The following is a 20,461-nucleotide window of genomic DNA, read 5'->3' as shown; positions in this document are numbered from 1 at the left end:
ATTTGATAGGACATAAAAATTGAAAGGGGAGAGGGGCTACAGGGAGGGAAAGAGACAGAGACCTGCAGACCTACTTCACTGCTCATGAAGTATCCCTGCTGCAGGTGAGAAGCAGGGGCTCAAACCCAGGTCCTTCAACATGGCAACATGTGTGCTTAACCAGGTGTGCCACCACCAGGCCCCCACATGTGCATTCTTAAAAAAAAAAAAATTGGGAGTCGGGCGGTAGCGCAGCAGGTTAAGTGCAGGTGGCGCAAAGTGCAAGGACCAGCGTAAGGATCCAGGTTCAAGTCCCCGGCTCCCCACCTGCAGGGGAGTCGCTTCACAGGCAGTGAAGCAGGTCTGCAAGTGTCTTTCTCCCCCTCCCCCGTCTTCCCCTCCTCTCTCCATTTCTCTATCCTATCTAATGACAACGACATCAATAACAACAACAATAATTACAACAACGATAAAAAATAAGGCCAACAAGAGGAAATATATTTTTTAAAAAAGTATACCACACCTCCATCCACATAAGACTGCCACCTCCAAGCCATCAAAATTACCTATACATACAACCCACGTACATCTTGAAAACACTTACCTAGAATATAAGCAGCCACTAATTTTTGATTCACACTTAAGTGGAGGTAGAGAGGCACCAGCGATTCCACATCCCCCAGCGTAGGGAGCATCAGAGCTGCAATGCACACCACTCCCAGAAAGACAGTTAGCAAACTAGGTCCAGAAGAAACAGCTCTGCTTTCTGGAAAAAAAAACAAACACCCATGAGCTTGCTTCTAAGAACAATGAAAATGTCCATCACAGGCTACCCACCATTCACTGGAAGTCTGGTTTTCTCTAGTTCCTAGTGACACTTCCTCCATGATTCCCATCCCAAAGGGGCTTCTGGTAGCCCATCACACCTCACTGCTCTGAGCCATTATAGGATAGGGCACTGAGATGACATTGTGAGGTACCAAGTTCCTAATAGAACGTGTGTGTGTGGGGAGGAGGGCACCAACCTCCCCTCTCCCACCATAATGAGAAAGTATTCAAGCAGGCAAATCTAAAAAGTAAGCTTTCTTTTTTTTTTTTCCTTCCTGTATCCCAGTGGATTGCTTTGCGTACTCCAACTTTGGAGCCCACTGCCCTGGAGGGAGGGCTCCGGACACGAAGGACCCTAAGAACAACAGCCATCTACATCCTGCCACCATTTTTGAAAATGTGAAGGAATCAATAAAGTACTAGGAGTGTTCAAAAGTAGCTGCCTGGGCAGGGGTACATAGCATAATGGTTATGCAGAGACTCTCATGCCTGAGGCTCCGAAGTCTCAGGTTCAGTCTCCTGTACCACCATAAACCAGAGCTGAGTAGTGCTCTGGTTAAAAAAAAAAAAGAAGAAGAAAAAGAAAAGAAACAAAAGTAGCTGCTTATCAAAAGTCCTGCTCTGTGCTCCACCCTCATCTGGCAACAAAGAAAAAAACAAGCAGAAGAAACAGTATCTGGGAAATAATATGCAGAAAGAAATATACCAGTTACAGAAAGACAGATAGGACATATTTATCTACTGAGATGAGAGATCGAAACTAGTTAAACTCATAGACTCCAAGCACGATGGTGGTCGCCAGGGATAGGGGTAAGAGGAGGAATGGGAGCTGCTAATCGATGGGCATAGATTCTCAATTAAGCAAGATGAATAAGGTCTAGAGATCTGCTAGACAGCACTGTGCCTGGAGTTAACACTGTACTGTGCGCTTGAAATTTTGTGAAGATGGCAGACTTTCTATGCAGTGTTCTTAACTGAGTATGATTTGAAAAACATTCATTACTGGGCCTGCTAGCCTAGAGTTTTGGCTACATGTGTATATTCTTCTTACCTATATTTTGAAGAAGCCCAGTGACAACATTTTCTGTCATATGACTTTTCTCACTACCCTGTCTTTCATTAAAAGGAATAGCCAACAGCAACACAATCTTTGTGTTTTATTATAGTAGCGCAGTTCATTTTATTATTATTAAAGGCAGCTTTTCTAAATTATTGATACCTTCACTGTTATGTGGAGTTAATTGTGCCTCATCAAAGTCAGATAGGTGAAAACAAATTCAAATTTGATCAATATTCCTTGAGATCAAACCACTGCATAGACAGCTAAAAGCAAGTCTTAGTTACCAAATGAAGTATCTTTATAGTTATATTTGTTACAAAAATGAGTTTTCAAGGAAAACATTTATCTATAATTATACGTGTATTACAAGTTCACAGTGAATGTATTTTCAAGGAATCTACTGTATTTACAGAATTCCAAAAACATTTGCATAAATGCTTAAAATTTTCCAAAATAGAAACAGCTTCTTTTGCTAGTACTACAGAACCGATGCAAAAACTTTTATAGTGATATAGAAAACAAAAATATCTATATAACTCCAGACTCCTAGAGATAACAGTTGGTTAACAACGTAGTATAGATCCTTTCAGGTTTTATAATTATTCATATAAATATGAAAAAATAATTGTTTTAAAGACGATGTTATACATGCTATTCATCTGGTACCCCATCTTGTATTCATAATTTAATCAATCCCCAATTGAAGGACTTTTAGTTCATTTTCAATTAATAATTTTCAAAAATAAACAATAATAAAGAATGTAATTTCCTTAAGCCAGAGGGCACGAACTCAAACACTGCAAAGACACAGCAGTTCCTTAGTGATGTACTTAAGGCAAACCCACTAAGATTCAGCTGGACCTTTTGAAATCATTTTTTTAAGAACCTGTGCTTTGGTATTTTGCAAAAGTATGCTCTGTTGGTTTCTCTTAAGTGGAAAATATATCAATATAAGATTGTATTCATACACATAAACAAGGTCTGGAAAGTAACAAGGAATACAAACAGATTTGCCAGATTTGTAGGATTATAAGTACTCTTTTCTCTTTTGAATTTGGTCTTGCTATATGCTTTTGGACAATAAACTTGAGATGAAACTTCTCATTCCTACTGCTTCTCAGTATATTTTAAAATCCAAATCTTTCATAATATAGCCTTCAATTGTTTTGCCAGTGAGTTCAAAGAGCCTCACACAACACTGCTTTACTTGCACTGTATTTGATAAGCATTTTCTAGGCTAATGAAATGCAAAAATGGTATTTCAGAACCTCCCAGAAAATCATCTGGATGTAATTCAACATTTTTTGCTGAGAAACTTAATGAAAAACCTTAGAATTCTACATATTGGAAGCCACACACAAGTCACTGTTAGTAAACAGGAGAGGTTAAAAAGAACCCTTTGTCACATAAATATGTCACCATTATATCTGACTAAATGAGAAAACTTTACTCAATTGTCTTGTCATATTCTTAGGACTACTGAGATGATTACCCACATATAGACATACTGGCCATGACTGAGTACTAAAAATCTCACCCTTTGCTCTATAGAGTGGCAAAACCCAAACCAACAGACCCCACCAGATGAGAAATTCAGCCTTCCTACTGTAGCCCAGGCACATACACCGCCTGGCATTGTGGTGAGTACATCAGGACATAATAGTGAGTCAGAACACTAATGTGCCTCCCTTCTGTCATTAAGCGTCCTGACATGGATGGCTCGGCTCATCCAGCCTGGGTGGAGAGCTGTTTGCTTTCAAAACCACATGTTGTGTCAATACCCCCATCACATCCAGCCACCTATTTTATCTGATATACTGCAGATACCAAAGGTTCATTATAAAAACAAAATTTAAAATGTTCCTTTTATATTCATTGCCTTTTAGGATGATTTTTTTTACCTGATTTCGAATAACTTTAATAATAAAAGGGAAAAGATATATAACCAAAAGTTTAACCCTTAGTATTCTCAGCTAGTAAATCTGTCTGTTAATACAAAAAAAATCAACTCCAGTAGCCACTTTCAATTATGGATTTAACATCAAGAAATCAAATACCCATTAGACGGTCTTTCTTTTGCCAGAGGAGGCATTTTAAAGGGGGAATCTTATATTTCATAAGTATTTCCAAGTCAACCTAACAATATTAATCAGATACCAAAGTGACATTTAACAGAGTTATTCAACTTCAAAAGATGGAGAGCTGGTCTTGTCAGTTACTGACAGTTGCCAAGAAGGAAACAATCTACTAGCGACTACCTAGTCCTCAGTCTTGGTTATCACTGGAAAATCTGGTCCTGCTTCCTATGTGGCTGAGCACTTCTGGCTATAGTAAATCAAAAACTGCATTACTCCATGTCTTTCTGAAATAAACATTCTAAGATGAACAAACTGATATGGATGTATGAATTAATGTAATGACAAGATTTATTCTAATCCCTCACATTTAATGTTGCACTTTCAAGGGCAGCTGCTATCACATTCATATATCACTATCACAAAGTTTCCATGTTTTTCTCGGGAAATTTTTTATCTTCTTCCTGTTATAATGGGGTTGTAGGGAGATAATGAGAAGTTAAGAGGGAGGGGGAATGGCGTCCAAAGAGTTGAATGTGAGGGTAGTGTCAATGTTGAAAGAATATATCATAACACTTCTGAATATCTAAGCTGGAAGGAAATGAGGAATGGAGAGGGATTCAATTAATAGCCCACAGGGGATATTATAATCTACTTAGTTTAATTAACTTCAACTTTAATGAGATTTTTTTTTCAAAATAATATGAACAGTGCACCAAGCTTGGCCTATTGCCAAACACAATCTCTCTCCTTCTTCAAACTAATTAAATGAGAAAGGATATAGGAAAGTCACAGAAACAAAAGTATATAATTGCTAAATTGTACTAGTATCAAAAAGTACGGTGTCTACACTCTCAGGTTATATATACATAATTGTAAAGGTGTTGGCAACATTTGCCCTCTCCTTACTGTCTCCTACAGGGAGAGGTAGATTATTCCCAAGCTCAGCTCTTGGCCTCTTGCTGGACTTTAAGTCTTCTATCTCCAGGTCCACTTTCAAAGCAGCAGGGTTCTTTCTCTAGTGATTATCCTTACATCTGATTATCTGAAAGTTAGAAACATGGAAGACTCCAAGCATTAACAAACTACCTGGTTGAAATGACTGCTCAAGAAATAAACTTTCGGCTAAATGTTCCTTTATTCTTTTCTCCTCTTCTTCCTTTTGTTCTTCTTTTGCAGATGGGAGAAGAGTGGCCACAACTTCTTTCCTTCCCAAAGCCTTCCTCTGGCTTTGCTCAGAAACTTGGAGACGGAATTTGTCTATTACACCATAGTGACAGGCTCGAACATCTCTATGACGAACCACACTGAAAATGTGAAACAAGCAAACATACAAAAAAAAAAAAAAAAAAAACAAAGGCTTTTTAGATTTCTGGGGGCCTGCCCAACAGAATTCAGCAAGAGACTGCATACAGTAAAACATCATTAACTGACCATGACCAAACACTCAAACACAAAAGCATGTTAATAATGCTTTAAAAAAACCACAGACACACACAGTATAACACCAAAAAGAAATGGGTGATATGTAAAATATTTAGTGAAGCATAGATTCTGAAACAGTCACTAAAAGTTTTAAGTAACAGATTAGTACAGAAAATCCCTTTCAGCAATGGCATTTTTCCCCAGAATATCTATGTGCCGTGATACTTTCTTTCCTTCTTTCCTCTTCCTTCCTTCCTTCCTTTTTTTCTTTCTTTCTTTCTTTCTTTCTTTCAATATTTATTTATTCCCTTTTGCTGCCCTTGTTTAGTTTTTTTGTTTGTTTGCTGTAGTTATTATTGTCGTTGTTACTGATGTCATCGTTGTCAGACAGGACAGAGAGAAATCCAGAGAGGAGAGAAAGACAGACACCTGCAGACCTGCTTCACTGCCCATGAAGCGACCCCCTGCAGGTGGGAAGCCTGGGGCTTGAACCAGGATCCTTACACTGGTCCTTGCGCTTTGCGCCATCTGTGCTTAACCCACTACACTACCACCCGTCTCCTCCTTCCTTCCTTCCTCCTCCCTCCCTCCCTCCCTCCCTTCCTTCCTTCCTTCCTTCCTTCCTTCCTTCCTTCCTTCTTCTCCTTCCTCTTTCTAATATTTATTGGATAGAGACAGCCAGGAATCGAAAGGTTAAGGGAGACAGAGAGATGGAAAGACAAGACACCTGCAGTGCTGCTTTACTACTGGCAAAGCCTTCCCCCTACAGGTGGGAACGGGGGGGGGGGGGGAGGACGGGGGCTTGCGCCTGGGTCCTTGTGTACTGTAAGGTGTGTTCGACCAGGTGTGCCTCCACCCAGCCCCCAGTGACACATTTTTATAGTCTTTTTTACAAAAAAAATATTTATTATCTTTATTGGATATAAACAGTCAGATACCGAGAGAGAAGGGGTGACAGAGATGAAGAGAGACAACTTGCAACTGCTTCACCACTCACAAAGCTTCCTCCCTGCAGATAGGGGGACCAGGAACTTGAACCTAGATCCTTGCGCATTGTAACATGTGTGCTCAACCAGGTGTACCACTGCCCAGTTCCCCACAGCAATATTTTCTATATAAGATATATGATTTTTCCCCACATAAGTCTCAGGAATTCTTACTCCCACTCGTTAATTGTTCAGGAATCAAATCTCACCTTAGGCTTCAAAACTGAAGTTTATGGACCCAGATAAAAGTACACAATTAAATGAATACTCTAGTATGACCAATGCAACAGAAGGCTAACAACATCTGTTTTTCTGGAATTTTTATTAGTTAATTGCAATGCCATTTTACGCTGTTCTCAATAGATCACACATAACAATTGGGTCAAAGGTAATATATTTATTTAGCAAGAGGTCACATTTCTTCGGACTAGTCCTTCCGTATTCTGTGCCAAAAGACAATCTAAAGAAATGTGCAAAAAACACATTCTTAAAGACACATCATTTGTATAGCTTTGAAATGATTAAAACAGCGAAAAGAAATGGCGTTTGCTTTTCTCTTTGCTATGAAAGATTTAAACAAATACAGTTTACTTGGTAGCTTGAAATTTACTGGTCAATGGATCCATCTGGTCACCACTAGTTCTAAAGTGAAAATTAAATATTAACAACTTGAACAAACAATCATTTATCTAACACTCTTTGACCAAATTATCTGGAAGAGTGCAGATAAACTTTTACAGATGAGTAGCCACACACTTGCTTCCTGGTTGTATAGATTAACTTCTAGGCTTATTGACTGAATCATTTCAGATAAGTTTATGTTTCCATTGTTCTTACAGTATAGTATTATTTGTTTAACAAATGTTACTATATTAATATGATATTCCCAAGAAAGCAAAATTTCCCATCTAGCTAAAGAAATTGAAAGAAGAATGTTAAAACTTTCACAAATATCCCTACTATGATTGAAAAGTACAATGAGAAACTGTTCATGGAAGTATTAACATATTCATCAGCTTCACTGTAATGAGACAATAAGTAACTATCTGGTGGTTACTGGTAGTTATCTGTTTAGACTTTCTTACGAATGTCTTTAAAACTTTGTCTGCATGAAACCCTGGGTTGGATAGTGGCCATATATACCAGATTGAGATTCTGCCCTGTCCTCAACCTTCTCATGAAAGAAAGAAACAAATTCATGGGTGGGTGGGGAGACTTGGATAGACTTACAGCAAAAGTTTATTTAAACTATAATAAATGCCTATATAAGAACAGTTTTTGAAAGATATTTTTTTCAGAGCCAGGTGGTGGTGCATCTGGTTGAGCACACATGTTACAATGTGCAAGGAATCAGGATCAAGCCCCCAGACCCCACCTGCAGAGGGAAAGCTTCATAAGTGGTAAAGCAGTGTTGCAGGTGTCTCTCTGTCTCTCTCCCTATCACCCCAATCCCTCTCAATTTCTGGCTGTCTCCATCCAACAAATAAAGATAATTAAAAATATATGAAAGATGTTTTTTCACATTAAACACATCAATATTAGCATACTTAAAACCTGTTACCAGGAAGTGATTTTGACTTACATATCCACACAACACTGAGGCTTTACTGCACCTGCAGCATCAACGACAACATACTTATTTGGAGTAGTACACAGAACTGGAAAAAAAAAAGTCACAATGACCATTAGTGATTTTTTTTTTAATTTAATTTCTACAAGTAAAAAATTAGTAGGAAATAATTAAAATCCCCATTTTAATGAGAGAGAGAGAGAGAGGGAGAGGGGGAGGGAGATGGGGAGAGAGACACCTAGGAGACTCACCTTTGAACTTTAAGGCAAATTCATAGGGATTATACAGTGTTAACACTTGTTTATGTGTTGACTGGTCATCTGCATAAAATATTAATTCCGTGGGAAACACAAAAACAGGAAGATTTCCTTCCACTAACTCTGGCTGTCTTTTTTGTTGATGCATTGGCACTGAATCCCCCCTTGCTGCAGCTTCTGTTTTTTACAGTTTGAAGTCTATTTTGGACTTTTCTTAAAAGTCACTTAAAAACTCCGTAGCATTTTGGCAATCTAGAAAGAGAGAAAGAAAAGTGAATGATACTTGTTTTTGTTAGCTAGCCTCCCTCCCCAAAAGCCATATTTAACATGCATTTTAAAAAAGGTCCCCAAATTATTTCAGCAGGCCTTTTGACTTTTCCCCTTGGCTTGCTTATGTAGTTTTTACCACGCTATGCAAAGAAACTTACACATGCTCTTTCACATTCAAGATTTCCATCTATATTAAATTATATAAACATATGGATAAAGACTTTATAGGTCTAAGAGACAGCATAGTGATCACGCAAAAGACTTCCATGCCTGAGGCTCCAAGGCCCCATGTTCAATCCCCGGGACCAGCATAAGCCACAGCTGAGCAGTGTTCTGGTATCCTTTTTTCTCTTCATCTCTATCCTTCCCTCTGTATCTTTGTCATTGAAATAAATAAAATATTACAAAATACATAAATAAGACTTTCTACCTCAAATGAAGTATTCCCTTTCAAGGAGCAAAAGGAGTATCACTTTCAAAAATCTCACTTTAAAGGTAAAGTAGATTAGCTTTTCGTACAACTGATTATAAAATGAGCCTATTAAAATTCTTGAAAACTAATATATATATATATATATATATATATATATATATATTTATATATATATAGTCCTGGATATAGATTAGTGCTTGAGCAGATGTTCTGCATATATGGGGCTCTGAGTTTGATTTCCCAGAACCAAAAAAAAAAGTAAAATATATAAACAAATAAATAAACAAAAGGAAAGACTGAAAAATATCTACCAAAGTTATGTCCCCATAAATTGTTTTTGGAAAAACCATGAAAATCAATTTTGTATTTAACAATGGGTTACAAAAGTTACTACCTCCTGGAAGCACATGCAGAATTCTTTTCATCTTTTTTCTACTGTAACTCAACGCAAGTAAAAATGTCTTAAACGGAAGCCAAATGTCCAGACTTGCTAAGAAGCCCTTAGTGTTTTCTAGAAAATTCTAGAAAAAGGTTCTAGCATTTGAAATGGTAACAAGCTTCATCTCCTACTTCAAAATGCACAAAGCTATTTTCTTTTAACTTGAGAGACCTTTTTGGATTCCTTCTGGGGTTCTTGAATATCTTCCAGAGAGTTGTAGCTGGCAGAAGTCTGGCCGTCTGATAAGTGTGATATTTCTGTATTTATTGCCTCATCTCATTTTAATCAACAACACTCTTATTTAGCTAGCACCCTGAGTGTGGCTTTTAAAAATAAAATGTAAAAAGTGAAAACATACAATCATTGATGATGCCTGATTTTCACCTTGTAGATCATCACACTATAAAAATAGGCCATAAAACTGTCAATACTTCGCATTTGCGTTCTCATACACACAAAGGGAAATATAAGGACTGAACTGCTTGGTTTTACTGCTATAGGGTTCAAGTGCTGATTCTGATGGATGCCTTTCCAACTCGCATCAAATAAGATACGAGATAATCATGTATGCAAATTTTATTCTTTTCTTTCAGCTGAAAGCCCATTACAAGCCAGGAACTGTGCCAGGAGCTAAGCAGAGATACAAAGATGAATAATGCACAGGCTTCCAGAAACTCAAGTCTAACTGATGAGACAAAATATGTAAGCTACCTCTATTCTAATGCATATTATTATATCTGCAAGGTGCTCAGGAATTAGCAGGCTGTATGACTGAAAGGCCAGGAGACGACATGAGGTGATCCTTATTGAAAAGAAGGGTACAGCAGCTAAGAAGATGACAGACACACTGGAGGAAATGTTGGGACTCTCAAGCATGAGGTCCTGAGTTCAACCCCTGGCATCACTTGTCTCTGGGTCTCTTTTGTCCCCTCCCCTTCATTAATAAAAACTAAATAAACCTTAAGAAAAAAAGAGGGGTATACACAACTGCATTGGGTGAAACAGGTAGGAAGGGTGTTTTGAACTAGGGACCCTCACAGATAAGCAAAGGCAGGGAACTTGGGAAGAAGGCAGCAACTAATTCCCTGGCGGCCCCACATTATCCTGCTTTCCTTCTTTTTCTGTTTTGTTTCGCTTGAGAAATCATGATTTACAAGACAATTGCTGTCACATGGATACAGGTTCTCATCTTTCTGTGCTAGGTGTGTGCACACTACTCCTGCCACCAACCTTTGTCTTCCTCCACCCCAATTCAAGCTCTTAGTCTTACTCTGCCCTGTTGGTATGCTTCTAAATCCCCTTCTGTTTCATTGGTTTAATCCCCCTGCTTAACACTGTATTCTATTTACATAACTACTGTTAACTAAGCACCGCCCTGCCTGCAGGGCATTGGTTTAATCCCCACTGGTTCATGATGTGTTTTTGCTCCGCTCCCTCTCATAGTACACCCTTCTTCTTCTTCTAGCGTTTGCCCTTCTTCCGTAGCCAGTCAACAGCATCAGGTTGAGCCTGATGTAAAGTTTCGAGACCTCCTTTGAATCTGGAGAGGTGGCAGTCGTTGACTATGTGGGTCATAGTCTGTCTGGAGCCTCAGGGGCAGTTCGGGTCGTCTCTGGCTCCCCAGCGATGGAACATAGCGGCGCACCGGCCATGGCCTGTTCGATAGCGATTGAGGAGGACCCAATCATAACGTTCCAGGTCAAAGCCGGGTTGACGCTTGCAGGGGTCTGTGATGAGGTGTTTGTTCTTTACCTCAGCTGACTGCCAGCTCTGTTTCCAAGAGACTGGAACAGAGAAGTTCAGTGTAGGAGTAGGGGACCAGATTGGGTGACGAGACGTCAAGCGTTGGACAGGGTGGGCGAAGATATCCGCGTATACTGGCAGGTCTGGTCGAGTGTAGACGTGGGAAATGAACTTAGATGATGCCGCATCCCAACGAATATCTGGCGGGGCGATGTTGCTAAGAACTGGCAGCCATGGAACCGGGGTGGAACGGATGGTTCCAGAAATGATCCTCATGGAGGAATATAATTTAGAATCGACCAAGTGGACATGGGGTCTACGGAACCATCCTGGGGTACAGTATTCTGCAGTGGAATAGCATAATGCCAGAGATGATGATGGTAATGTGGAAGCGCTCGCGCCCCATGAGGAGCTGGCCAGTCTTGCAATGATGTTATTCCTCGCGCCCACCTTTGCTGCAGTTTTTATGAGATGTCTGTGAAATGACAGAGTGCGATCGAGAGTAACGCCAAGATAGACTGGCTGGGCTTCATGCCGGATTCTCGTATCGCCAAGCTGCACATTAAGCTCACGTGAGGCCGAGGCATGGTGTAGATGGAAAACAGATGATACCGTTTTTGCAGTGCTAGGGATTAGTCGCCATTTTTTACAGTAATCAGATATCAGAGACATGTCTGTACATGTCTCTGATATCTGATTACACCCTGATTTGCACCAGTAACTTTTTGCTCCACCCTCTCTACGTCACATCCTGTTTCCACCCTACTTGGCCAGTATATATAAGGACAGGATTGTGATTAAATATAGTTTTTAGTTTAGTTTAGCTTGGCTTAGACTGTGCTGCGTTCCGCATGAATAAAGACTGATCTGCGTACCACTCAGCCATGGTCGTCTGTCTCCTGCCCGTGAAGCTAGCCCAGCACTGCCCCTGCACCCTCTCCTTATGAAGGGGGCACTGGGAGCAGGGTGACTCCCCCTTTGATGTTTTCTTTTAATTGAGGCAATGCTATTTGACAAAACTTGCTTACATTTTAGGAGTACATTTCACACCTCTTCCATGTGTTAGAACATTTAACCTGCCACCAAGGTGGCAGCTTCCCTCCACCCAACAGAACTTTGGGTCCCTCCCCTCCCCCACCTTGGTAAGGCAAATCTGCAGTGGGAGACCAAGGGTTTGTTTATGTTTGATCTCATCAGTTCCCTAGTTCTTTGCTTCTTTTGGCTGGCCTAACACATAGACTCAAGAGAAAAGGCAAACTTTATGGCATGCACACATGGGCCCATTCAGCTGCTTATTCCACTGAAGTCCTAAAGCCTTTAGAAAGCAGTTAATATATTTTGGGAAGAAACAGACAGATCAAAAGAAACTGAAAGTTACAGAGAAGCACTTGGGAGGTTTATTTATTTACAGAGATGAAAGCAGGCAGACCTTGCTAACGAACCAGTCTCAGGTGATATGGCTGTCTCTCACCTCCAAGACCTCCACAGAGAAGATTTATTTCCTATTTTTAGAGAGATAGATAATTAGACAAAACATTGGTCTTGGATCTTCTCTCCATTTCTTCCAATTTAAAATAATCAGCATGCCACTTTGGCACACGCTGGGGTAGCCTATCCTCAGTCCAGATATATAACTCGTAACAGTGTTAGTTCGTTTGTTTGCTTTCTGAAGCTGAAAGGACCTATTAGCAATAATATTTGACATCTGTATAATTCACGACAGGTTACAGACTGTTTATTAACTATGTATACTGAATGCATTAATACAAGTAAAGCTTTTAGCACTTACTATGGGTCAGGCAATGTTCCAAGAGCTTGTTATTGGTGTTACTATCAAATTAGGCAGAGAGCAGACTGAGACAAAAAAAAGTCAGCAGGCTGTCTGCCTCCAAGTTCGTATTCTTACCACTATACCCAACTCGACATTTCAGTAAAAAACAAACAAAAAAACTAAGATTACTCTAAAAATATTGGATTAAATAAGTAACTCAAGAGTTTTCATTTGCTCTGATTTTTTCTCTTTTGCTAAGAGCTGTACACATCTCTTTGAGTACGTGCTCTCACAAATTTGGTATGTAAATTTTTAATAGAAAATAAGCTCTACAATTGCTTTCTTTGGAAAGTGAGCTATTAGGAACAGAACATCCAAATTTGGCGGCACTAAATAATATTCACCAGGCTGGCTAAATAAATAGGTCACTTAGATAGTACTCTGCTTTATGTGCGACCCAGGTTCAAACTCAGTCCTTAGTACATTGGATGAAGCATCATCCAATGATGAAGTATTGTAGGTCCTGTCTATCACAATAACACAATAACATTCACCAATCATTTAAAAATTCTTTGAGGATGAGAACTGAATTTATGAAAAGTGGTTGTCTCTAGAATGTAGAAGATACAGAGTCAATAAATGTTAGTAAAACCAGAGCTCCATTCTAAGAAAAACATAGTTGAATTTATCCCTCACTCCTTAAAAGAAATCTAAATATAACCAAATGGATTGAAGTTTTAAATGCGAAAGTATGATCGCTAAAGATGATGAGGTTTATATTATTTAATTTTCTTAGGCTTCCTAACAACCAGAAGCCAAAAAGTATCAACAAATCCAACTACACAGGGAGCTAAGAGATAACTCATCTAGGGAGGCATGGACTTAACTATACATGAAAAACTTGGTTCAAGCCCCAACATCACATGGGAGCACTATGACACCCAAGGGAAGTACCACAGATGGTGAAGCAATGCTGTGGTGTCTCTCCCTCTACACACACACACACACACACACACACACACACACACACACACACACACTCTGACGTGGCTGCTGAAAAAAATCAACTACATAAAAACTACATTAAATTTTACATGACCACAAATTATTAAGCCAAGTCAGAGATATGGTTCAATGGCTGACCTCATGCCTCACATACATAATAAGAATTAGTTCAATTCCTAGCAGCTAAAACATGCACTCTGTCTCAGAAAAACTTTATAAGCAAAGTCAAAAGGACATGCTTGATTCATCGTCAGAAACATCTAATTTCCATATAATACAAGGCCTACAAATCAATAAGAAAAAGACAACACAATATTAAAATGAGTGTAATTGTAATATCTTATAGATATAGACAATTCTCTCTTAAACTTGGAAAAAGGATGTATAACCTCTTAAGAGAAGGACAAACTATAGCTGTATTAAAGTGCATCTGTTAACCTTCCAACTGGCAAAAAGCAAAATGTTTGCTAGTACATGGTGGGGACAAAGTGTGTGTGTGTGTGTGTGTGTGTGTGTGTGTGTGTGTGTGTGTGTGTGTGTGTGTGTGTGTGTGTGTTCACCATGGTTTGACACTTCTTTTTTCAGCTAGAGAGGAAAGAAGACACCACAGAACCAATGTGTCTCCCAGTGTAGCGGGGCTCTGCTCAAACCTAGAGTTGCACAAGTGGCAAAGCAGACACCCTTCCAGGCATGTGATCTTGCCAGTCCTCAGGCATGCTCCTACATTGCCGGTGGGGTGGGGGCCATGAACCAGCATATCCACTATACCTGCCAAAATCCAATGCACAAGCTCTTCGATCCACTTGCCTGGGAAAAAAGGAAGCTGAAAGAATGCATAAACCTATTTCTTGCACATGGATAGAATTCCTTCAGGAAAGCCAGGTCTAGTGCTGGAGTAACAAGACACTAGGGAGAAAGGCAGGAGGGAAAGTCTCTTTGGCTATCCTTTGTTATTTTTTAAATTAACCATACATTAACCTAAGAATAACCATACAAAGTTTTTTTTTTAATTTTTTAACCAGAGCACTGTTCAGCTCTGGCTTATGGTGGTGCAGGGGATTGAACCTGGGACTTTGGAGCATCAGGCATGAGAGTCTGTTTGCATAACCATTATGCTATCTACCCTCCGCCCACTATACAAAATTTTTAAGCTGTCTAATTCAACAACTCTGGCAGGGTGTAATCTGAAAAAAGTGCCAATTTTGAAACACAAGAAAGACACAGAAAGATATTAGAAAAGAAGGAAAAAACAGGAGTATAGAAACTATATGGAAGGGCTGGGTGGTGGCGCACCTGGTTGAGTACACATGCTACAAAGCACAAGGACCCAGGTTTGAGCCCCTGGTGCCCACCTGCAGGGGGAAAGCTTTGCAAGTGGTATTGTTGCAGGTGTCCCTCTCTCTCTCTCCCTATCATTCCCTTCCCTCTCAATTTCTCACGGTCTCTATCCAATTAATAAATTAAGATAATAAACAAAAATTTAAAGAAACAATGTGGAACATCTTTGCTAATGATGTTTTCTAATTTATGATCCTCTAGTAATAGTGAAAATCATTTAAACCATTTTACATATGACAGAAATCATAATGTAAAAAAAACATAAAGATTTAGGCTAACTTGCAAATTTAGGCAAATAGAAACCCTTTTGTTATAAAGAAGTAGGAGATGGCTTATAAATCTGACTCCAAAGCCAAAAGTAGTCACATAGAATGTGATGAACTCTTTTAACTTTAAGATGTTAGACAACATAGGTCAGACATTTTTGTTAGCTTTGAAAAATGGTTTAGTATAGGGGAGATGGCATCATGGTTATGCCTTCGTGTCTGTGGCACCGAAGGTTCCAAGTTCAAACCCTAGTCTCAGCAGAAGTCAGGGCTGAACAGAGTGCTTCCTAGTACAAAGGAGGAGAAGGAGGAGGAAGAGGAGAAAAAACTGAGTAGAAACCCTTAATCGTTTCAATAGGAAGTTTTATCTTTACAAGCTGAACATGTTTCCCATCAATTAACACACGTCACCATGAATACTAAATAGCTTTTTCCCCTTTTCATCATTAGAGATAGCAAATCACAGCCCAGTAGGTGGTACAGTGGTCAAAGTGTCAGAATTACATGCATTAAGTCCCAAGTTTGATCCCTGGCAGCACGTATACTAAAGTGATGTTCTGGTGTTGCTGGGTTGTTTTTTTTTCTCTCCCTCATGCTAATAGAATAACTAAATAAGGGCTAGGGAGATAGCATGATGGTTATGCAGAAAATGGCTAATGCCAGAGGCACCAAAAATCTCAGGTTCGATCCCCAGCACCACTATAAACTGGAATTGGGCAGTGCTCTGGCTAAAAAATAAACAAATAATTAAAAACAAATTGTTTTTTAAAGATGTGCCTAGGCTGGGAAATAGCAAAGTAGTCTATGCAACAAACTTTCATGCCTGGAGGTTCAATCCCCAGTACCACCATAAACCAGAGCTAAGCAGTGGTAAATTAATTAATTTTTAAAATAGGTATTTAACCACATTTTTTTCAACAGCTTATTTCTTTTTATATTCCAGATCCCACCAAGCACTTATCTTGACTAAGATACAAGAAACTGCCTTCTAAACTCTGACCAGTATAAACTGGGGAAGAATTTACACCAGATCATCAGAGTAAGATTACAGATACTGTCAACAGTTATCATCAAAAATAACACCTGCCTTTAATTGATGGTTTTCTAGTGTCAAAACACTTTCTCTTTGCTCCAGTCCTTATTACAATATGATAAAGTATAAAAACTAGGGTGTGTGTGTGTGTGTGTGTGTGTGTGTGTGTGTGTGTGTGTGTGTTATACTAAGCTGGTAACATCTTACAGCAAATTGGTTTAGGAGGCTGCATTCCAAATGGTAAGCACATGCAAGAATGGTAATTTCCAATCCTTCCCACTTTACCAGTAAGGAAAGCAGGTCTAGGATGACTATTGATCCCACTGGCACAGGCTGTGGGGGCAGAAGACTGGTCTCTAGGTTCATACTTCTCTATGTAAGCATCTCTTCTGTGGCTCAGTTCAGAAGTCTCACCTCCCTGATTCTGACTGCTGTTGACTCTAGAAAGGTCCTAGTTTCCAGAAGAAAGGAGGATCCAAAGTTCTAGTGTTGGTCTGTATGATTCCTTTCTAGTTTCATAGAGAAAAATTGAGAGAGAATTGCACTTACCAAGTTGCACAAGCTGTTTTAGCCTCTCAATTATGAAAGAGTAAGCCACAGCGGTCAGTAACTCTTCATTAGGGCACTAATAACCAAGGCTTACTGGATCCTCCCTCTCTGGACACCAAGATCTCACTCACTCTTCAAAGCTTAGTTCCAATTCCCCCCTGCTGATGACTTTCTACTGCTCTGATCAGCCTGGGTGTCACCACTTTTAATACATTATTTTGTAGTGGACTCACTATAAAGATAAAATATTTTGATATTTGCATTGTGTTGATTTTGGCTTCAGTCATAATGTCATATGATCTTCTGTTGGTATGTTTTTTTTTTTATTTATTTTTGAGAGAGCTGCAGACAGTAAGAGACACAGAGAGAAACACCAGGGCACTGCTCAACTCTGGTTTATGGTGGTGTGGGGGATTGAACCTAGGACTTTGGAGCTTCAGGCATGAGAGTCTGTTTGCATAACCATTATGCTATCTTCCCCACCCATGTTGGTATGTTTTAATTTTGTGTGTCTGTTTTTTGCAACCCTCATAGACCCAAATTGAGGGTTAGGCACTCAGCAGATACTGAGATTATCAGGCAACATAAAAATTGTCTACTAATGACTGTTCGCTCCATCTAGCAACATTTATCTCCCAACAGCTGAACACTTTGTCCAGAAAAGACAGGCAAAAGATCCTAATCAGGGGAACAGTAAGTCGCAGGTGGCTTCTTGCCATGGGCTGGGGTAAGAGGAGAATAGAGACCAGCTGCCCCTGCCCTCTCCTTCCTCTTCCTCTTCCCCCTCCCATTCCCCTCTTACCCTCTGGGCTCCAAACTGCCCCAAGCTTCCAAGGAAGAGAGTCCCTAGATGCCAAGAAACTGTTTCTTTTTCCTGTACCAGAGACACGGAAAAGAATGAAAATGGAGGGAGTCGGGCTGTAGCGCAGCGGGTTAAGCGCAGGTGGCGCAAAGCACAAGGACCGGCATAAGGATCCCGGTTCGAACCCTGGCTCCCCACCTGCAGGGGAGTCACTTCACAGGCAGTGAAGGAGGTCTGCAGGTGTCTGTCTTTCTCTCCTCCTCTCTGTCTTCCCCTCCTCTCTCCATTTCCCTCTGTCCTATCCAACAACGACAACAACAATAATAACTACAACAATAAAACAACAAGGGCAACAAAAGGGAATAAATAAATAAAATAAATATTTTTTTAAAAAAAGAATGAAAATGGGAAAAGAACCTTATGTATGTACACCACCTTGTGACCGGTTTGAAAAACTGCTCTTCCAAAAAGAAAAAGAAAAAAAAAAAAACCCAGCAAAGTCAGATCTTCATACATACTTGCCTTCAGCAGTCCAGGGAAATGGGACCCCTCCTCATTTTGAATTGAAAAGAGGAAAGAAAAAGAAGACTATGCAATAAAAAAGTGGCACCTCAATACCTTTTCCTGTCAAAGGTCTACAGGTGTCTGTCTTACTCTCCCTCAACTCTGTCTTCCCCTGCACTCTCCGTTTCTCTCTATCCTATCCAGCAATGAACGACATCAACAACAACAATAACCACAACAAGGCTACAACAGCAAGGGCAACAAAAAAGGGGGAAGGTGACCTCAAGGAGCAGTGGATTCATGGTGCAGGCATTGAGCCTCAGCAATAACCCTGGAGACAAAAAAAAAAAATTGGGGGCGACTATTAAACAGCATAGAAACTACAAGTAGATTTCTGGGGCCAGGAAAATAACTTAGTGGGTAGAGCACATACTTTTACATGAATGAGGTACTGAGTTCAATATGTGGTACCATGTAAAATGAGGGAGAGCAGTCAGCTGGGCAGTGGCCCACCCAGTTTAGCGCTCACCTTATCATGTTCAAGGACCCAGGTTCCAGGCCCTGCTCCCCACCTGCAGGGAGAACTCTTCATGTGTGGTGAAGCAGATCTATCTTTCTCCCTTTTTTCTTTCTTTTAACTTTTTTTTTTATCTATGGGGGGGGGGTTAATGGTTACAGTCAACAGCAAACTACAGTCGTTTGTATATGTGTAATACCTCTCACTTTTTCACATAACAATTCAATCCCTTCTACGTCCCCCTCTGCCATCATGTTCCAGGACCTGAACTCTCCCCACCCACCCCAGAGTCTTTTACTTTGGTGCAAGACACCAAACCCAGTCCTTTCTTTTTTCATGGATAGAAGCAGAGGAAATTGAGGGGAGGGGAAGATAAAGAGGGAGAGAGACAGAGAAACACCTGCAGCCCTGCTTCACTACTCCTGAAGCTTTGAAGCTTTCTCCCTGCAGGTAGAGACCAGGGGCTCAAACCTGGGTCTTTGAGCACTGTAATTTGAGTGCCTAACCAGTTGCACCACCACTTTTCTATCTTGCCCACCCCAGCTCATCTTCTCTCTGTTCTATCACATTAAAATTGAAAGAGAAAAAGGAAAATTATGTCTGTTGGGAGTGGTAGATTTGTAGTATCAGCACCAAGCCCCAGCAATAACCCTGGTGGGGGAGAAAAAAAAAAAAAAAAAAAAGCAGTGCTAGACTCTCAAAGCAAAAATAAAAAGTAGTTCAAGGTTGGAAAACAGGGTTGATCTGAAGCCCGGACTTGCCCAGAAACTCGTGGCCCCGCTACATAAGCACTGCTTGTCCCTGGTACTTGTGTTTCCTCTGATTAGCAGCCCCTCCACACACACTCCCACTCTGCCTGCAGGCCAACTCCCTTTTATCTGGCACAAGAACAGCCTCTTTCCCTCCATATTAGCTGCAGTCCTTACAAGAGACAAACAGCCAACAAGACACTAACTAGTCATGAGCTATAAGACCTTATGCTATATTCTCAGTAGAATGAAGCCCTCTCTGTCCTTCCCATTTCATAAACTCATCTCTCTTCCTTGTCCAGTACTAGGGCTTTCATGGTTACAGTGTTATAATGCTCACTTAGTGTGTTTTTTTAAATATTTACTTATTTTAGAGACTTTATTATGCATTTATTTATTTATTTATTTATTTATTTATTTATTTTTACCAGAGCACTGCTCAGCTCTAGCTAATGGGATAGTGCTGGGGATTGAACCCAGTACCTTTGGTGCCTCAGGCATCAAAAGCTTTATGCATAACCAATATGATAGCTTCCTATCCTTTTATTTATTTTAATTATCTCTTTATTTATTTTAAGATTATAGAGAGAAAGATACAAACTCCTGTGGACAGCAGTCTGGAAAACCATCAGAAGGCTAGAAACGAACCTATCCTATGACCCTGTAATTCCTCTCCTGGGGATATATCCTAAGGAATTCAACACACCCATCCAAAAAGATCTGTGTATACCTATGTTCATAGCAGCACAATTTGTAGTAGCCAATACCTGGAAGCAACCCAGGTGTCCAACAACAGATGAGTTGCTAAGTAAGCTGTGGTATATATACACAATGGAATACTACTCAGCTATTTAAAATAGTG

The 20,461-nt window shown here is 40.0% G+C and overlaps 1 protein-coding gene across 10 annotated transcripts in view; it reads right to left on the bottom strand.

Annotated features, from left to right (window-relative positions):
• MOSPD1 (motile sperm domain containing 1) overlaps nt 1-20,461 on the bottom strand; it is a 32,401-nt gene that overhangs the window by 4,277 nt on the left and 7,663 nt on the right. For 7 of the 10 annotated variants that reach the window (XM_007517001.3, XM_060182717.1, XM_060182714.1 and 4 more), the window contains 4 exons: nt 8,175-8,432; nt 7,936-8,011; nt 5,032-5,249; nt 584-745 (listed from right to left, as the gene is read on the bottom strand). In XM_007517001.3, the coding sequence (XP_007517063.1) occupies nt 584-745; nt 5,032-5,249; nt 7,936-8,011; nt 8,175-8,328 (610 nt within the window). In that variant the 5' untranslated portion in view covers nt 8,329-8,432. Of the gene's footprint in view, nt 1-583; nt 746-5,031; nt 5,250-7,935; nt 8,012-8,174; nt 8,433-15,656; nt 15,733-20,461 lie in introns of all 10 variants that reach the window. The other 3 variants (XM_060182718.1, XM_060182716.1, XM_060182720.1) reach the window with 2 other exon arrangements.

This window comes from Erinaceus europaeus, chromosome X (assembly GCF_950295315.1).
Source record: "Erinaceus europaeus chromosome X, mEriEur2.1, whole genome shotgun sequence".
In the NCBI taxonomy this organism is placed as follows: Eukaryota; Metazoa; Chordata; class Mammalia; order Eulipotyphla; family Erinaceidae; genus Erinaceus; species Erinaceus europaeus.
This window is presented reverse-complemented; position numbering and strand designations above follow the sequence as displayed.